This window comes from Aristolochia californica, unplaced genomic scaffold, assembly GCF_029961685.1.
Source record: "Aristolochia californica isolate CCGP_79_NKW_82.1479 unplaced genomic scaffold, dmAriCali1.0.hap1 SCAF_4, whole genome shotgun sequence".
In the NCBI taxonomy this organism is placed as follows: domain Eukaryota; kingdom Viridiplantae; phylum Streptophyta; class Magnoliopsida; order Piperales; family Aristolochiaceae; genus Aristolochia; species Aristolochia californica.
In genome coordinates this window covers 21,957,107-21,978,003 of record NW_027182103.1, presented here as the reverse complement: position 1 = coordinate 21,978,003, position 20,897 = coordinate 21,957,107, and the positions used below count along the sequence as shown (strand labels likewise).

Here is a 20,897-nt window from a genome sequence, read left to right as displayed (position 1 = left end):
TTCCATAATAATTTTGGCTTTGTAAGACTTCTTATTGTGAAAGTCATGTAAGAGGCTTCCATATCTTCTCTTCAAAAAATAATTTTCCAATGTCTCCTAACTAAAGGCACTAACAAGACCTTAGAGTTGAAAGTAATTGTCTTGCAAAAAAATTTCTTGGTAAAAACTTTTCTCCTTGAAAAGTGTTTCCAGAAAACATGAGGCACTAATAGACGCTAGAGATATAATTTTACTAGAAATACATTTCCAAAGTTTCCTAAAAAGGCATTAATAAGGCCATAATGATGTAAAAACTTAGTTGTTTCAGAAAAAACTTACCTTGCACTAAAATTTTCCAAGTAAGAAATTTCATCAAGAAAAGTGATTCTTGGAAACATGAGGCACTAATGGTCCCTGGACATGTATTTTTACTAGAAATATTTTTCCAAAGTTTTTTGAAAAAAGGCATTAACAAGGCCTTATAGTAGTCAAATGTAATTTTTTTTTCTTGAAAAATTGAAATACCACAAAATTTTCTATGTAAGAATTTTCAGCTTGAAAATTGTTCAACGGAAATATGAGACACTAACAGTCGGTCCATAAGACCAAGGAAGACCCACACATCCAAGAGATGTGGAAGATGGGCTCATGGCCCATAGATCAAGTCCATAACTTCTTCTTCCTCCTGTTTTCTCTCTATGAGTCCCTTTCTCTTTTTGTCCATGAGCTAAATCCATGGAGTCCTGAAAATCAATATGGTATCAGAGCATTGATTTTCAGGACTCGTAGCTATGGTTCCAAAAATTCCTTTTCTATCTCTTTGTCTTGAGTCCTTGTGTTTTGCTTATTCTCTCCCCTAGTGAAACCCATATTTTTTCTCTTTTCTTTGCTCATATTGCTACTTTGATTGATTATTCTTTATTATATAGATTATTCTTCATCCTAGTATTTTCCCGCTAGTTGAAAGATTTCCATTGCCAGCCAGATTTTTTTTTTTGGTTCTATTTAGGAAGCAAGGAAGATGACTTTACTGATTTCGGAAAGTTCCTTTGCTGATTGATTTTTTGTCCGTTGCTTCTCCGAAGATGCCGTGATTACCATCTGAAGTCTTGGTGGTTCTCAAGTTTTTCATAACTGTTTGAAAGCCAGCATCGCGGGAGAAGATGACTCTACTCCCGAGACTACGAGAAAATCCCATTGCTGTTGTCCATCCCAGGTTGGAGAAGATCGTAAATTGATCTTATTCTTTGTTTTTCATTCAATTATCCAGCTAGATCAAATTATCCTGGCATTATGGTTTATTTCTATTTGGTTGTTGCTGGATCTTTGGTTCTCTGATCCTACCTCATATGTCTACTACTTTCTGGAGATAGAATTGTATCATCTCTACTGTCAGACTAATTCAGAAGTTATTCAGATGTCGTATTGCTCTCTCATCCAGCCTGGTCGTTGGATTCATTCCAAGTTAATCTTGTGAGTTATCTGGCCGTATTGATCATCCTCAATCAAGGATCTAGCAAGTTATACGCTAAAGAAGTTTATCTTGGAAAGGCATCTCCACTGGCATATTTTTTTCAAAACAAGTGATTTCTTTCTTGTTTGGAAATTTTTTTTTTTCCGTTTGGATTGATCAGTAGTTCTAGCATTGTCTACTAATTTTCCGAATCTAACAGCAACGAAGACATTTTTTTCGGACATAATCTTGCTGACAATCTGGCCGTATCTACTTCTGCTCCCGTTATTTGCCGTCAATCTGGAAATTTGATCTTGGTTTGATCTTGCAGCTGGTTTTTGAAAATTTGGAAATTCTTCATTGGCGTTTTTCCTTTCTCCGACTGCTACTACAAGATCTCCTACCATGATTGTCTTTGGTTTTCCAATCTATTTGGAAGTAGGCAGGAAGATGAAGGTATTTTCGTATTTTATTCACCAAGTTAGGTAGATTGATTTTAATCTAGCGTTGGTTTTGCCAACCCTAACCAGACCTTGCCGGGCAACCTACCGACCCGCCCGACTCATTCTATTCCCTCGGGTTAACCTAGTGGGTTGGGTCAACCGAGTCAACTCTGTCCTGGTTAGCCTGACTCGCTTTAGTTATTTTTTTACCTCGATATACATGTCTAGGTCCCAAGTTTTATACCTATTCTTCTATAACTAGGACATATTGATCTACTATTTGACTCGACGCAATTTGGTACTTTTTCCAGCTGGATTATTATTTTGAGGCACAACATATTCGTTGGTCAACTTATTGCATTGGATTATTTCATGGGTCATTTTACAAAGTTTATTATTTTGATATGTGTTATGTGTGTTGGAAGATGGTCATGTTATATGGACTCAGGCCCATTTCAACTGCTGCTATTGTGTCTTTTTGGATTAGACATTATTATTGAAGAAGAGGTGGCCTCGATATCCTTTCTCCTACCATCCTTTATTTGACTCTCACATATCTTTGGGCCAACCTTTTGAATGTTGCTTCGGATGGGAGTTTAAGTCCATTTATACATACATATGGGTGTTTTAATTCCATTGAGACTTTTTCATTTAAATACCGGGGGGTTTTTTATTGCCATCTTCTAAATGACAGGCTTTACCCACTTATCACCCATTTCGACCTATGAGACTCGGTGTGTGGGTTGGGACACCGTGATGGAGGAGAGTATTACTACATATATGTTACCCCTCTTAATTGGCATTTATTACTCCCATCACTTGAGAGTCGTTGTCCCGTGGAGGGACACGGTGATGGAGTTTTATTACACTTCTGAGTATTGCGTCCCACTACCTATAGAAGATAGGAGTGTGCCCTACATCCAACATGGGTTATGACTAGAGTATGGAGCAATGTTGTACGGCTTGGAGTGATTTTAATCTCACTTATCTTATGCCAACTGGGCCTCATGGAAGAGACCACTAGCATGAGGGGGTTTGTTGGAAGATGGGCCCAAACCCACACGACCTAGGAAGGCTGACAAATCCATGTGTGTTGGAAGATGGTCCCAAGCCCATAAGACCAAGGAAGACCCACACATCCAAGAGATGTGGAAGATGGGCTCAAGGCCCATATATCAAGTCCATAACCTTTTTTTTCCTCTTGTTTTCTCTCAATGAGTCCATTTCTCTTTTTCTCTATGAGCTAAATCCATGGAGTCCTGAAAATCAACAATATTTGCATAAATTAATTTGTTTCAGCAAAAAGTGTTTTACCAAAAATGATTCCTAGAATGAATTTTCAAGTTGAAAGTGTGTCCAGAAAACATCAGGCACTAATGGTCATTGGAGATGTATTTTTACTAGAAATACTTTTCCAACGTTTCTTGAAAAAATATCACTAACAAAACCTTCTAGTTATAGAAAGTAATTTGTTTTGGCAAAGTTTTCCTAGAAAGAATTTTCTGCCTAAAATGTGTTTTCTAGGAAACATGAGGCACTAATGGTCCATGGAGACGTATTTTTACTAAAAATATTTTCTTAGCGTATCCTAAATCAATGCTTTAACAAGGTCATATAGTTGTAGAACGTAATTTGTTTCAACAAAAAATTTCGAGTAAGAATTTTCAACTTCAAAAGTCTTTCTAGGAAACATGAGGTACTAATTGTCCTTGGAGATTTATTTTTATAAGAAATACATTTCTATCTTGTCCAAAAAATGCACTAAGAAGACCTTATAGTTATAGAAAGTAATTTGTATCATAAAAAAATCCTAACCACAAAATTTCCCTGTTTAGAATTTTCAACATGAAATTTTTTTCTAGGAAACATGAGGTAGTAACCCAAGGTTCATATTTTTACTAGAAATACTTTTCCAATTTTTACAAAAAAAATGCACTAACAAGGCTTTATAATTGTCGAAAGTAATTTGCTTTAGAAAAAAATTTCTTTACCACAATAGTTTCTTGGTATGAATTTTCAGCTAGAAATTTTTTTTCCAGGAAACATGAGGCACTAATGGTCCTTCACGATGTATTTTTACTAAAAATATTTTCCAAACATTCCCTAAAAAAATGCACTAACTAGTCCTTGTGATTGTAGAAATTATTTTAGCACAAATTGCCAAACCAAGAAATTTTCTTGGTAACAATTGTTAGCTTAAAAAGTGTTTCCTGGAAACATAAGGCACTAATCGTCCTTTGCGATGTATTTTTTACTAGAAATACCTTTCCAATGTCTCCTAAATAAAGACACTAACTAGACCTTTGAGTTGTAGAAAGTAATTTATTTCAACAAAAATTGTCTTACAACAAAATTTTCTAGGTAAGAATTTTCAGCTTAAATAGTGTTTCCAGGAAACATGATGTACTAATGGACCCTGGAGAAGTAGTTTTACTAGAAATACAATTAAAATTTTCCTAAAAAACGTTATAACAAGGCCTTGATGATATATGAAGTTATTTGTTTTAGAAAAAAATTCCTTATACCAAAATTTTCCTGGTAAGAATTTTTGACAAGAAAGTGATTTTCTTGAAACATAAGGCATTACTGGTCCCTGGACATGTACTTTTACAAGAAATACTTTTCCAATGTTTCCTGAGAAAAAGGCATTAACAAAGCTATATAGTTGTAAAATGTAATTTTTTCAACAAAAATATCTTTATTAAAAAATTTTCCTAGTTAGAATTTTTAGCTTAAAAAGTGTTTAATGGAAATATGAGGCAATGATGGTCCATGTTGACGTATTTTTAGTAGAAATATATTTCCAATGTTTCCTAAGAAAATACACTAACAAGGCCTTATTGTTGCAGAAAGCAATTTCTTTCGGTAAAAGTATCTTTACAAAAAAAAATTCTTGGTAAGAATTTTCAATTAGGAAAGTGTTTCCAAAAAAAATGAGGCACTAATGGTCCTTGGTGACGTATTTTTACATGTAATACATTTCCAATGTTTCCTGAAAATAAAATCAATGACAAAACTTTATATTTGTAGAAAATAATTTGTTTCAGCAAAGTTTTCCATGTAATATTTTTTTGCCTAAAAAATGTTTTCCAGGAAACATGAGGCACTAATGGTCCATGGAGCCATATTTTTACTAGAAGTACTTGTCCAACATTTTTTGAAAAAATGCACTAACAAGGTCATATAGTTGAAAAAAGTAATTTGTTTAAGTAAAATTTTTCTAGTAAGAATTTTCTACCTCAAAAGTGTTTCCAGGAAACACGAGGAACTAATGATCCCTGGAGAGGTATCTTTACTAGAAATACTTTAACAACATTTCCAAAAAAATTCCCTAACTAGGCCTTGTAGTTGTAGAAAGTAATTTGTTTCATAAAAAATATTCTTACCACAAAATTTCCCTGGTAAGAATTTTCAACATGAAAAATGTTTCTACGAAACATGAGGCAGTAATGGTCCCAAGGGTCATATTTTTACTTGAAATACTTTTCAAACATTTATAAAAAAAAATGTAGTAACAAAGCCTGATAGTTGTAGAAAGTAATTTGTTTAAGCAAAAAATGTTTTAACATTATAGTTTCCTGGTAATGATTTTCAACTAAAAAACGTTTTTCTAGGAACCATGAAGCACTAGTGGTCCCTCACGATGTATTTTTACTAAAAAAAAATTTCAAACATTTCCTTAAAAAAATGAACTAACAAGGCCTTGTGGTTGTTGTAGAAAGTAATTTATTTTTTTCAATAATTTCCTTACCTCAAAATTTTCCTGGTAAGAATTTTCGGCTAGAAAAGTGCTTCTAGGAAATATGAGGCACTAATGGTCCCTAGAGATGTAATTTTACCATAAATACTTTTCCAACATTCCAGAAAAAAAAGTACTAACAAGGCCTAGTAGTTGTTAAAAGTATTTTGTTTTAGCAAATATTGCCTCACTTCAAAAGTTTGTTGGGTAAAAATTTTCAACTTGAATAGTGTTTATAGGAAACATGAGGCAATAATGGACCCTAGAGACATATTTTTACTAGAAATACATTTCCAAAGTTTCCTAAAAAAGGCTGTAACCTGGCCGTAATGTTGTAAAAAGTTATTCGTTTCAGAAAAATAACTTACGCAAAAGTTTTCCTAGAAATATTATTCAACAAGAAAAGTTATTCCATGAAACTTGAGGCACTAAGGGTCCCTAGACACATATTTTTATTAGAAATTCTTTTCTAACGTTTTTGGAAAAAATCCATTAACAAGGCTTAATAGTTGTAAAATGTAATTTTTTTTAGTAAAAATTGTCATTTTACATAATTTTTTGGAAAGAATTTTCATCTTGAAAAGTGTTTCATAGAAATATGAGGCACTGATGATCCATGGAGATATATTTTTATTAGAAATTATTTTCCAACATTTGATAAAAAATACACTAACAAGGCGTCATAGTTGTAGAAAGCAAAATTTTCAGCAAAAAATGCTTTACCAAAGAAGATTTTTATTAAGAAATTTTCAGGTAGAAAAGTGTTTCCAATGGTCCCATGAGACGTATTTTTACTAGAAATACTTTTCTAATGTTTCTTGAAAGAAAAATCACTAATAAAACCTTAAATTTTTAGAAATAAGTTTCCTTCAACAGACTTTTCTAAGTAGGAATTTTTCTCCTAAAAAGTGTTTTCCAGGAAACATGAGGCACTAATGGTTCATGGAGATTTATAGAAACATGAGGCACTAATGGTTCATGGATATTTATTTTTACTATAAATATTTTCCCATTGTCTCAAGAAAAAATGCACTAACAAGGTCCTATAGTTGTAGAAAGTAATTTGTTTCAGCAAAAATTTCTTGTAAGAATTTTCAGCTTGAAAAGTGTTTCCAAAAAATATAAGGCCATAATGGACCCTGGGGATGTATTTTTACTCGAAATATAATTCAAACATTTTCAAAAAAAAAGCACTAACAAGGCCTTATAGTCGTAGAAAGTAATTTGTTTCATAAAAAAATATCCTTACGACAAAATATCCCTTGGAAGAAATTTCAACTTGAAAAATGTTTCTAGGAAACATGAGGCAATAATGGTCCCAAGGGTCATATTTTTACAAGAAATATTTTTCCAACGTTCCTAAAAAAATGTACTAACAAGGCCTTATAGTTTTAGAAAGTAAATTATTTCAGCAAAATTTGCTTTACCACAATAGTTTCCTAGTAAGAATTTTCAACTAGAAAAGTTTTTCCAGGAAACATGAGGCACTAATAATCGTTCAGGACGTATTTTTACAAAAAATATATTTCGAACTTTCTTTGAAATAACGCACTAACAAGGCCTTGTTGTTGTAGAAAGTAATTTGTTTTCGCAAAAATTGCCTTACCACAAAATTTTCCTAGTAAGAATTTTGAGCTAGAAAAGTGTTTCTAGGAAATATGAAGCACAATTGGTCACTAGAGATGTAATTTTACTAGAAATACTCTTTCAACATTTCCTGAGAGAAAAAAAATACTAACAAGGCCTTGTAGTTGTTTCAAGTAATTTGATTAAGCAAAAATTGCCTTACATCAAAATTTTCCTAGAAAGAATTTTCAGCTTGAATAGTATTTCAAGGAAACATTAGGCAATAATGGGCCCTAGAGACGTATTTTGACTAGAAATATGTTTCCTATGTTTCCTAAAAAGGCTGTAAGAAGGCCTTAATGATATAAATAGTTATTTGTTTTAGAAAAAAATTTCTTTACACCAAAATTTTCCTTGTAAGAATTTTGAACAAGAAAAGTGATTCTTAAAAATATGATGCACTATTGGTCCCACGACACGTATTTTTACTAGAAATAATTTTCTAATGTTTACTGAAAAAAGGCATTAACTAGGCTTTATAGTAGTATAATGTAATTTTTTCAGCAAAAATTGGTTGTTTACCAAATTTTCCTGATAGGAATTTTTCAGCTTGAAAAGTGTTTCATGGAAATATGAAGCATTCACGGTCCTTGGAGATGAACTTTTAGTAGAAATAATTTTCCAACGTTTCCTAAAATAATACACTAACAAGGCCTAATATTTGAAGAAATCAATTTTTTCGGCAAAAATTGTTTTACCAAAAAAGATTCTTGGTAATAATTTTCAGGTAGAAAATTGTTTCCAGAAAACATGAGGTGTTCCTTGTAGACATATTTTTACAAGAAATACTTTTGCGACGTTTCTTGAAAAAAACTTACTAACAAAACCTTACATTTATAAAAAATAATTTGTTTATGCAAAGTTTTCCAAACAAGAATTTTTTGCCTGAAAAGCATTTTCCAGGAAACATGAGGCACTAATGGTCCATGGAGATGTATTTTTACTAGAAGTACGTTCCCAATGTTTCCTTTAAAAATGGACTAACAAGGTCATTTTTAGAGAGTAATTTGTTTAATCAAAAAATTTCTAGTAAGAATTTTCAGCTTGAAAAGTGTTTCCAAGAAACTTGAGGCACAAATGGTCCCTTAAGATATATTTTTACCAGAAATACATTTCCATCATTTCCAACTTGAGGCACAAGGCCTTATAGTTGTGTAAAGTAATTTGTTTGATAAAAAAATATCCTTACCACATAATTTCCCTAGTAAGAATTTTCAACGTGAAAAATGTTTCTAGGACACATGAGGTACTAATTGTCCCAAGGGTAGTAAGAAGGCCTTAATGACGTAAAAAATTATTTGGTAATAAAAATTGCCTTACAATAAAATTTTCTAGGTAAGAATTTTCAACAGGAACAGTGATTCTTGAAAACATGAGGCAATAATGGTCCCAGGACACGTATTTTTACTAGAAATACTTTTCCAATGTTTCCTAAAAAAGGCAATAACACAACTTTATAGTAGTAATATGTAAATTTTTTCAGCAAAGAAATTCTTTTTTCAAAATTTTGCTAGTAAGAACTTTCAGCTTGCAAAGTGTTTCATGAAAATATGAGGCATTGACCATCCATCGAAATGTAGTTTATACTAGTAATATTTTTCTAACGTTCCCTAAAAGGATACACTAACAAGGTCTAATAGTTGCAAAAAACAATTTTTTCGGCAAAAATTGGTTTACCAAAAAAGATTATTGGTAAAAATTTTCAGGAAGAAAAGTTTTTCTAGAAAACATGTGGCACTAATGATCCTTGGAGACTTATTTTTACTAGAAATACTTTTCCACTACTTCATAAAAAAATCACCAATAAAACCTTATAGTTATAGAAATTAATTTGTTTCATCAAAGTTTTCCAAGTATGAATTTTCTACCTGAAAAGTGTTTTATTGGAAACATGAGGCACTAATGGTCCGTGGAGACATATTTTTACTAGAAATACATTCCCAATGTTACCTTAAAAAATTCACTAACAAGGTCGTATAGTTGTAGAAATTAATTTGTTTAAGAAAAAAAAATCAAGTAACAATTTTCAGCTTGAAAAGTGTTTCCATGAAACATGAGGCATTAATGGTCCTTGTAGATGTATTTTTACTAGAAATACATTTCGAGCATTTCCAAAATAATGCACTAACAAGGGAAGTATTTTCAACTTGAAAAATGTTTCGAGGAAAATGAGGCAGTAATGGTCCCAATGGTCATTTTTTTAACTAGAATGTATATTCCAAAATTTCCAAAACAAATTCACTAACAAGACTAGTTGTATAAAGTAATTTGTTTCAGCAAAAATTGTTTTACCAAAATAGTTTCTTGGTAAGAATTTTTGGCAAGAAAAGTTTTTCTAGGAAACATGAGGCAGTAATGGTCCCTTGAGACGTTATTTTACTAAAAATACTTTTTGAACATTTTTTGAAGAAATGCATTTTTCTATGGTAGTAGAAAGTAATTTGTTTTTCACAAAAAATTCCTTACCTCAAAATGTTCCTAGTAAGAATTTTTAGTTAGAAAAGTGTTTCTAGGAAATATGCACTAATGGTCCCTAGAGATGTAATTTTACTAGAAATACTTTTCCAATGTTTCTAGAAAAATATGAACTAACAAGCTCTGTAGTTGTTAAACGTATTTTGTTTAAGCTAAAATTGCATTACATCAAAATTTTCCTGGTAAGAATTTTCACCTTGAATAGTGTTTTTAGGAAACATGAGGCACTAATGAACCCTGGAGATGCATTTTTACTAGAAATAAATTTCCAAAGTTTCCTTAATAGGGCAATTACAAGGCCTTAATGATGTAAAAAGATTTGTTTTAGAAAAAAAATTCCTTAGACTAAAATTTTTTTGGAAAGAATTTTGAATGAGAAAAGTGATTCCTGGAAACATTAGGAACTAATGGTCCCTGGACATGTATTTTTACTAGAAATATTTTTCTAATGTTTCCTGAAAAAAGGCATTAATAAGGCTTTATTGCAGTGAAAAGTAATTTTTTCAGCAAAAATGCCTTATAACTAAATTTTCTTGGTAAAAATTTTCAGCTTGAAATGTGTTTCATGCTCCATGGAGACATATGTTTAGTAGAAATGCTTTTCCAACATGTTCTTAAAAAATACACTAACAAAGCCTTATAGTAGTAGAAAGCAATTTTTTCGGCAAAAAGTTGCTTTACCAAAAAGGATTCTTAGTAAGAATTTCAGGCAGAAAAGTATTTCCAAAAAATATTAGACACTAATGGTCCTTAGAGACATATTTTTACTAGAAATACTTTTCCAAAATTTCCTAAAAACAAATCATTAACAAAACCTTACCGTTATAGAAAATAACATGTTTAAGCAAAGTTTTCGAAAGTAAGAATTTTCTGCCTCAAAAGTGCTTTTTAGGAAACATGAGGCACAAATCATCCATGGAGACATATTTTTACTAGAAATATTTTCCCAATGTTTTCTGAAAAAAATGCATTTACAAGGTCATATAGTTGAAGAAAGTAATTTGTTTCAGCAAAAAATTTCTACTAAGAATTTTTAGCTTGAAAAGTGTTTCCAGGTAACATGAGGCACTAATGGTTCCTGGGACATATTTTAACTAGGGACATATTTTCAGCATTACCAAAAAAATGCACTAACAAGGCCTTATAGTTGTATAAAGTAATTTGTTTCATAAAAAATATCCTAACCACAAAAATTTCCTGGTAAGAGTTTTCTACATGAAAAAGGTTTCTAGGAAACATGAGACAGTAATGGTCCCAAGGGTCATATTTTTGATAGAAATAATTTTCCAAAGTTCCTAAAAAAATGCACTAACAAGGCTTTATAGTTGTAGAAAGTAATTTGTTTCAGCAAAATTGCTTTACCACAATAGTTTCTTTTTTAAAATTTTCAGTTAGAAGTTTTTTTTCTAGGAAACATGAGGTACTAATGGTCCCTCGAGATGTATTTTTACTAAAAATACATTCAAACATTTTCTAAAAAAATGCACTAACAAGGCCTCGTGGTTGTAGAAAGTAATTTGTTTTCACAAAAAAATGTCTTACCTCAAAATTTTCTTGGTTTGAATTTTCAACAAGAAAAGTGGTTGTTGGAAATTTGAGGCACTAATGATCCCTAGAGAAGTAATTTTACTAGAAATAATTTTTCAACGTTTCCTGAAAAAAAGAGTACTTACAAGGCCTTGTAGTTGTTAAAAGTAATGTTTTGGGCAAAAATTGCCTTATATCAAATTTTTCGTAGTAAGAATTTTCTGCTTGAATAGTGTATCCAGGAAACATGAGGCACTAATGGACCCTAGAGACTTATCTCTACTAGAAATACTTTTACAAAGTTTCCTAAAAAAAGGCAGTAACAAGATCTTAATGATGTAAAAACTTATTTGTTTCAAAAAAAAATATCCTTACACCAAAATTTTCATGGTATGAATTTTTTGCAAGGCGTTGTAGTAGTAAAATGAATTTGTTTTGCGTTAATTACCTTATTAAACATTTTTATTTGTAAGCATTTTCAGCTTGAAAAGTGTTTCTTGGAAATATGTTGCCTTGATGGCCCATGGAGATGTATTTTTAGTGAAAATTCTTTTCCAATGTTTCCTGAAAAAATACACTAATAAGGCCATAGTTGTAAAAAGCAATTTTTTTTGGCAAAAAATGTTTTACCAAAAACAATTCTTGGTAAGAATGTTTAGGTAAAAAATTGTTTCCAGAAAACATGAGACCATACTGGTCCTTGGAGATATATTTTAACCAGTAATATTGTACCAAAGTTTCCTGCAAAAAAAAAAAAAAAAAAGAAGTTACCAAACGTTATAGTTATAGAAAAATAATTGTTTCAGCAAAGTTTTCCAAGAAAGATTTTCTGCCTGAAAATTTTCCATAAAATATGAGGCACTAATAGTCCATGGAGACGTATTTTTACTACAAATATTTCACAACGTTTCCTTAAAAAATGCACTAACAAGGTCATATAGTTGTTGAAAGTAATTTTTTTCAGAAAATTTTTTCTTGGAAGAATTTTCAGCTTGAATAGTGTTTCCAAGAAACATGAAGTACTAATAGTCCTTTGAGATGTATTTTTAATGAAAATGCATTTCCACTGTAAAACAAAAAAAAAGCATTGACAATGCCTTATTGTTGTAGAAAGTAATTTGTTTCATAAAAAAGATCCATACCACAAAATTTCCATGGTAAGAATTTTCAACATGAAAAATGTTTCTAGGGAACATGAGGCAGTAATGATCCCAAGAGTTGTATTTTCACTAGAAATACTTTTCCAACATTTTAAAAAAATTACACTAACAAGGCCTTATAGTTTTAGAAAGTAATTTGTTTCAGCAAAAATTTCTTTACCACAATAGTTTCCTGGTAAGAATTTTCAGCTAGAAAAGTTTTTCTATGAAACATGAGGCACTATTGGTCCCTCGAGATTTATTTGTACAAAAAATAAATTTCAAACATTTTCTAAAAAAAAATGCACTTACTAGGCTTTTTTGTTTTAGAAAGTAATTTGTTTTCTCAAAAATCGCCTTACCTCAAAATTTTCTAGGTAACAATTTTTCAGCTTAAAAAGTGTTTTCTGGAAACATGAGGCACTATGGATCCCTGGAGACATATTTTTACTGGAAATGGTTTTCCAATGTCTCATGAATAAAGGCACTAACTTGACCTTAGAGTTGTAGAGTGTAATTTGTTTCAACAAAAATTCCTTGGTAAGAAATTTCAGCTTGAATAGTGTTTTTAGGAAACATGAGGCACTAATGGACCTTGGAGATGTATTTTTACTAAAAATAAATTCCTAAAGTTTCCAAAAATAGGTAGTAACAAAGCTTTACTGATTGTAAAAAGTTATTTGTAATAGAAAAAATGCCTTACACCAAAACTTTTCAGGTAAGAATTTTCAACAAGAAAAGTGATTCCTGGAACATGAGGCTATAATGCTCTCTGGACAACTATTTTTACAAGAAATATTTTTCGAACATTTCCTAAAAAAAGGCATTAACATGGCCTTATGGTAGTTATTTTTTTTAGTAAAAATTGCCATAACACAAAATTTTCCTGGTAAGAATTTTCTGTTTGAAAAGATTTTGAAGGAAGTATGAGGCACTGAAAGTCCATGGAAATGTATTTTTAGAAGAAATAAATTTTGAACATTTCCTTGAAAAAGCACTAAAAATGCCTTATAGTTGCAGAAATTATTTTGTTTCAGCAAAAAATGGTTTACCAAAAATGATTACTGGAAAGAATTTTCAGGTAGAAAAGTGTTTCTAGAAAACTTCAGGCTCAAATGGTCCTTCAAGATGTATTTTTACTAGAAATATTTTTCCAACGTTTCCTGAAAAAAATCACTAACAAAACCTTATAGTTATAGAAAGTAATTTGTTTTAGCAAAGTTTTCCAAGAAAGAATTTTCTGCCTAAAAAGTGTTTTTCAGGAAACATGAGGCACTAATGGTCCATGAAGACGTATTTTTACTAGAAATATTTTCCCAACGTTTCCGGAAAAAAAAGCGCTAACAAGGCCATATAATTGTAGAAAGTTATGTGTTTTAATTTTTTCCATACATAAACTCTAAATTTTTCATTTTGTTGTGATCTATTTGCCTTTTTTGTTTACGGGAAGAAGGGAGAGCGAAAACTCAAAGTTTTGATTTAAGAAAAAAGTATACATCTTAAATGGAAATGCACAATGCACAAATGTAGAGAGAGATAATTTTAAAGAGTGTCTGTAATTTTTTGGGATTGTAAACTCTTTTTAGTTTTTATATATTAGGTTTTGCAATCGTCGGGGAAAAGGGGGAGGCAGGGTTTTTTAACTAAGTGTTGACTCCCAATCCATAAGACTTTTGTAACAAAAATATAGCCCGTTACGCATGATAAATCACTTTACAATCATCTATGGTGGTTAGGTCAACTTTTTGTAAATGGGCAAAATAATGGCTTATTTGACTCGGGTAAATATCCCACTGCACGTTCACTTGAGAACTTAATGAACGTTTGTTATTTTCTTTAAAAGGTTTGGATCCATAGGTCATTTTCAACTATAACAGGTTTCAAGCATTCATATCCGTTTTTAAAACGTGTGTAGAGGAAATCTCTATTTTATAAAATTCCAAGCTATTAGGGTTGAACTAGAAGAATTTCCCAAACTTGGATAACAAAACTTTTGTGTTCATTTTTTTTTGTGTAAATAAATTTTTTTTACATACATTTGTGATTTTTTAAAATTTTTTCCATACATAAACTCTAAAGTTTTCATTTTGTTGTGATCTATTTGCCTTTTTTGTTTACGGGAAGAAAGGAGAGCGAAAACTCAAAGTTTTGATTTAAGAAAAAATTATATATCTTAAATGGAAATGAACAATACAAAAATGTAGAGAGAGATAATTCCAAAGAATGTCTATAATTTTTTGGGATTGTAAACACTTTTTAGTTTTTATATATTAGGTTTTGCAATTGTCAGGGAAAAGGGGGAGACGGGGTGGTTTACCTGAGTGTTGACTCCCAATCCATAAGACCTTTTTTACAAAAATATAGCCTGTTACGCATGATAAATCACTTTACAATCATCTATGATTGTTAGGTCAGCTTTTTGTAATAGGGCAAAATAATGGCTTGTTTGACTCGGGTAAATATCCCACCGCACGTTCACTTGAGAATTTAATGAACGTTTGTTATTCTCTTTAGAATGTTTGGATCCATAGGTCATTTGCATCTTTAACATGTTTCAAGCATTCATATCCATTTTTAAAGCATGTGTAGAAGAAATTTCTTTCTTATAAAGTTCAAAGCTATTAAGGTTGAACTAGTGGAATTTCCCAAACTTGGATAACAAAACTTTTGTGTTCATTTGTGGTGTGTGAATAAATTTTATTTACTTACTTTTTTTATTGCTTTTAATTTTTTCCATACAAACTCTAAAATTTTCATTTTGTTGTGATCTATTTGGCTTTTTTGTTTACAGGATGAAGGGAAATCGATAACTCAAAGTTTTGATTTAAGGAAAAAGTATACATCTAAAATGCAAATTAAAAATGCACAAATGTAGAGAGAAATAATTCCAAAGAGTGTCTCTAATTTTTAGGGATAGTAAAAAACTCTTTTTAGTTTTTCTATATTAGGTTTTGCAATCGTCGGGGAAAAGGGGGAGGTGGGAGATTTTTAACTGAGTGTTGACTCCCAATCCATAAGTAATATCTCACAAAAATATAGCCTGTTCCGCATGATAAATCACTTTACAATCATCTATAATTGTTAGGTCAGCTTTTTGTAAATTGGCAAAATAATGGCTTGTATGACTCCGGTAAGTATCCCACCGTGTGTTCACTTGACAATTTCCTGAGCGTTTGTTATTATCTTTAAAAGGTTTGGATCCATAGGTCATTTGCATCTTTAACTTGTTTCAAGCATGCATATCTATTTTTAAAACATGTGTAGATGAAATTTCTTTCTTATAAAATTCCGTGCTATTAGGGTTGAAGTAGTGGAATTTCCCAAACTTGGATAACAAAGCTTTTGTGTTCATTTGTGGTGTGTGAATAAATTTTCTTTACTTACATTTTTTTATTTCTTTAAATTCTTTCCATACATTAAACCAAAAATTTTCATTTTGTTGTGATCTATTTGCCTTTTTGTTTACGGAATGGAGGAGAGAAAACTCAAAGTTTTGATTTAAGAAAAAAATATACTTCTAAAATTGAAATGCACAATGCACAAATGTACAGAGAGATAATTCCAAAGAGTGTCTATAATTTTTAGGGATTTAAATTCTTTTTATTTTTTATATATTAGGTTTTGCGATCGTCGGGGAAAAGGGGGAGGCGCGGGATTTTTAACTGAGTGTTGACTCCCAATCCATAAGTCATTTCATACAAAAAATATAGCCCGTTACGCATGATAAATCACTTTACAATCATCTATCATTGTTAGGTCTGCTTTTTTTAAATGAGCAAAATAATGGGTTGTATGACTTGGGTAAATATCCCATTGCACGTTCACTTGAGAATTTAATGAGCGTTTGTTATTTTCTTTAAAAGGTTTGGATTCATAGGTCATTTGCATCTTTAACATGTTTCAAGCCTGCATATCCATTTTTAAAACATGTTTAGAAGAAATCTCTTTTTTATAAAATTCCAATCTAAAAGGGTTGAACTAGTGGACTTTCCAAAACTTGGATAACGAACCTTTTGTGTTCATTTGTGGTGTGTGAATAAATTTTCTTTACTTACATTAGTTATTATTTTAAATTTTTCCATATATAAAATCTAAAATTTTCATTTTGTTGTGATGTATTTGTCTTTTTTGTTTACGGGACGAAGGGAGAGCGAAAACTCAAAGTTTTGATTTAAGAAAAAAATATTCATCTAAAATGAAAATGAACAAAGAAAAAATGTAGAGAGAGATAATTCAAAAGAGTGTCTCTAATTTTTAGCGATTGTAAACTCTTTTTTGTTTTTATATATTAGGTTTTGCAATCGTCGTGAAAAAGGGGGAGGTGGAGGATTTTTAACTGGGAGTTGACTCCCAATCCATAAGTCATTTCTTACAAAAATATAGCCCGTTACATATTATAAATAACTTTACAATCATCTATGATTGTTAGGTCATCTTTTTGTAAATGGGCAAAATAATGACTTGTTTGACTCGGGTAAATATCCACCGCACGTTCAGTTGAGAATTTAATGAGCGTTTGTTATTCTCTTTAAAAGGTTTGGAACCATAAGTCATTTACATCTTTAACATGTTTTAAGCATTCATATCCATTTTTAAAACATGTCTAGAAGACATCTTTTTCTTATAAAATTCAAAGCTAGTAGGGTTCAACTAGTGGAATTTCCCAAACTTTGATAACAAATCTGTTGTGTTCATTTGTGGTGTGTGAATTAATTTTCTTTACTTAAATTTTTATTGTTTTAAATTGTTTCCATACATCAACTCTAAAATTTTCATTTTGTTGTGATCTATTTGCCTCTTTTGTTTATAGGATGAAGGGAGAGCGAAAACTCAAAATTTTGATTTAAGAAAAAAGTATACATCTAAAATTGAAATGCACAATGCACAAATGTAGAGAGATATAATTCCAAAGAGTGTCTATAATTTTTAGGGATTTTAAAAATATCTTTTTTGTTTTTATATATTTGGTTTTGCAATCATTGGGGAAAAGGGGGAGGCGGTGGATTTTTAACTGAGTGTTGACTCCCAATCCATATGTCATTTCTTAAAAAAATATAGCCCTTTATGCATGATTAATCACTTTACAATCATCTATGATTGTGAGGTCTGCTTTTTGTAAATGGGCAAAATAATGGGTAGTTTGACTCGGGTAAATGTGCCATCGCATGTTCACTTGAGAATTTAATGAGTGTTTGTTATTCACTTCAAAAGGTTTGGATCCGTAGGTCATTTGCATCTTTACCTTGTTTCAAGCATACATATCCATTTTTAAAACATGTGTAGAAGAAAACTTTTTCTTATAAAATTCAAATCTATTAGGGTTGAACTAGTACAATTTCCCAAACTTGGATAACAAAAATTTTGTATTCATTTGTGGTGTGTGTATAAATTTTCTCTACTTACATTTTCTATTGTTTTAAATTGTTTCCATACATAAACTCTTAAATTTTCATTTTGTTGTGATCTATTTGCCTTTATTGTTTACGGGATGTAGGGAGAACGAAAACTCAAAGTTTTGATTTAAGAAAAAAGTATACATCTAAAATGGAAATGAAAAATTAAAAAATGTAGAGAGAGATAATTCTAAAGAGTGTCTGTAATTTTTAGGGATTGTAAAAAAAACTTTTTAGTTTTCATATATTAGGTTTTGCAATCGCCCGGGAAAAGGGGGAGGCGGGGAATTTATAACTGAGTGTTGACTCCCAATCCATAAGTCATTTCTTAAAAAAATATAGCTATTTATGCATGATAAATCACTTTACAATCATCTATGATTGTTAGGTCAACTTTTTGTAAATGGGCAAAATAATGGCTTGTTTAACTCGGGTAAATATCCCACGGCAAGTTCACTTGAGAATTTAATGAGCATTTTTTATTCTCTTTAAAAGGTTTCGATCCATAGGTCATTTGCATCTTTAACATGTTTCAAGCATGCATATCCATTTTTAAAACATGTGTAGAAAAAATCTCTTTCTTATAAAATTTCAAGCTATTTGGGATGAACTAGTGGAATTTCCCAAACTTGGATAACAAAACTTTTGTGTTCATTTTTCGGTGTGTGAATAAATTTTCTGTACTTACATTTGTTTTTTTTAAAATTTTTTTCCAAACATAAACTCTAAAATTTTCATTTTTTTATTTGTTTGTCTTTTTTTTTTTTATGGGATGAAGGGAGAGCGAAAACTCAAAGTTTTGATTTAAGAAAAAAGTATACATCTAAAATGGAAATGCATAATGTACAAATGTAGAGAGAGATAGTTCCAAAGATTGTCTGTAATTTTTAGGGATTGTAAAACTCTTTTTAGTTTTTATATATTAGGTTTTGCAATTGTGGGGAAAAGGGGGAGGCAGGGGATTTTTAACTGAGTGTTGACTCCCAATCCATAAGTCATTTCTTACAAAAATATATACCGTTATGCATGATAAATCCCTTTGCTATCATCTATGAATGTTAGGTTAGCTTTTTGTAAATGGGGAAAATAATGGCTTGTTTGACTAGGGTAAATATCCCACTGCAAGTTTACTTGAGAATTTAATGAGCGTTTTTTATTCTCTTTTGAATCCATAGGTCATTTTCATCTTTAACATGTTTTAGGCATGCATATCCATTTTTAAAACATGTGTAGAAGAAATATCTTTCTTATAAAATTCCAAGCTATTAGGGTTCAACTAGTGGAATTTTTCAAACTTAGATAACAAAGCTTTTGTGTTCATTTGTGGTGTGTGAATAAATTTTCTTTACTTACTTTATTATTTTTTAAATTTTTTTCCATACATAAACTCTAAAATTTTCATTTTGTTGTGATCTATTTACCTTTTTTGATTACGGGATGAAGGGAGAGCGAAATTTAAAAGTTTACATTTAAGAAAAAAATATACATCTAGAATTGAAATGCACAATGCACAAATGTAGAAAGAGATAAGTCCAAAGAGTGTCTATAATTTTTAGGGATTTTAAAAAAAATATTTTTAGTTTTTATATTAGGTTTTGCAATTGTCGGGGAAAAGGGGGAGGCGGGGGATGTTTAACTGAGTGTTGACTCCCAATCCATTAGTCATTTCTTACAAAAATATAGCCCGTTAAATATGATATATCACTTTATAATCATCTATGATTGTTAGGTCAACTTTTTATAAATTGGAAAAATAATGGCTTGTTTGACTCGGGTAAATATCCCACCGCACGTTCACTTAAAAATTTAATGAGCATTTGTTATTCTCTTTAAAAGGTTTGGATCCATAGGTCATTTGAATCTTTAACATGTTTCAAGCATGCATAATTATTTTTAAAACTTGTGTTGTAGAAATCTCTTTCTTATAAAATTCAGAGCTATTAGGGTTCATTTAGTGGAATTTCCCAAACTTGGATAACAAAACTTGTTTTTTCATTTGTGGTGCGTGAATAAATTTCCTTTACTTAAATTTTTATTGGTTTTATGTTTTTTGATATATAAACTCTAAAATTTTCATTTTGTTGTGATCTATTTGCCTTTTTGGTTTAGAGGATGAAGGGAAAGCGAAAACACAAAGTTTTGATTTAAGAAAAAAATATATATCTAAAATGGAAATGCACAATGCACTAATGAAGAGAGAGTAAATTCCAAAAAGTGTCAGTAATTTTAGGGATTGTAAACTCTTTTTATTTTTAAATATTTGGTTTTGCAATCATTGAGGAAAAGGGGGAGGAGGGGGATTTTTAAATGGGTGTTGACTCCCAATCCATAAGTCACTTCTTACAAAATAGAGCCCGTTACGCATGATAAATCACTTTACAATCATCTATGATTGTTAGTTTAGCTTTTTGTAAATGGGTAAAATAATGGCTTGTTTGACTTAGGTAAATATCCCACATCAAGTTCACTTGAGAATTTAGTGAGCGTTTGTTATTCTCTTTAAAAGGTTTGGTTCCATAGGTCATTTGTTTCTTTAACATGTTTCAAGTATGCATGTCCATTTTTAAAACATGTGTAGAAGAAATCTCTTTCTTATAAAATACCAAGCTATTAGAGTTCAACTAGTGGAATTTCCCATACTTTGATAACAACACTTTTGTGTTCTTTTGTGGCGTGTGAATAAATTTTCTTTAGTTACATTTGTTATTTTCTTAAATTTTTTCCATACATAACCTCTAAAAGATTAATTTTGTTGTGATCTATTTGGCTTTTTTGTTTACGGGATGAAGGGAGAGCGAAAACTCATAGTGTTGATTTAAAAAAAAAAGTATACATGTAAAATTGAAATGCACAATGCACAAATGTGGAGAGAGATAGTTCCAAAGAGTGTCTATAATTTTTAGGGATTGTAAAAAACTATTTTTACTTCTTATATATTAGGTTTTGCAATCGTCGGGGAAAAGGCGGAGGCGGGTATTTTTAATTTAGTGTTGACTCCCAAGCCATAAGTCATTTCTTACAAAAATATAGCTTGTTACGCATGATAAATCACTTTTCAATCATCTATGATTGTTTGGTCAGCTTTTTGTAATTGAAAAAAATAATGGGTAGTTTTACTCGGGT

At 30.8% G+C, this 20,897-nt stretch overlaps 1 protein-coding gene across 1 annotated transcript in view; it reads left to right on the top strand.

The window, feature by feature from the left end:
• The first annotated feature begins 2,807 nt into the window (after positions 1–2,807).
• LOC137963139 (E3 ubiquitin-protein ligase AIP2-like) overlaps positions 2,808–20,897 on the top strand; it is a 37,651-nt gene continuing 19,561 nt past the window's right edge. Inside the window, exon 1 of the mRNA XM_068810312.1 lies at positions 2,808–2,908. Within this exon, the coding sequence (XP_068666413.1) occupies positions 2,808–2,908 (101 nt within the window). The remainder of the gene's footprint in view (positions 2,909–20,897) is intronic.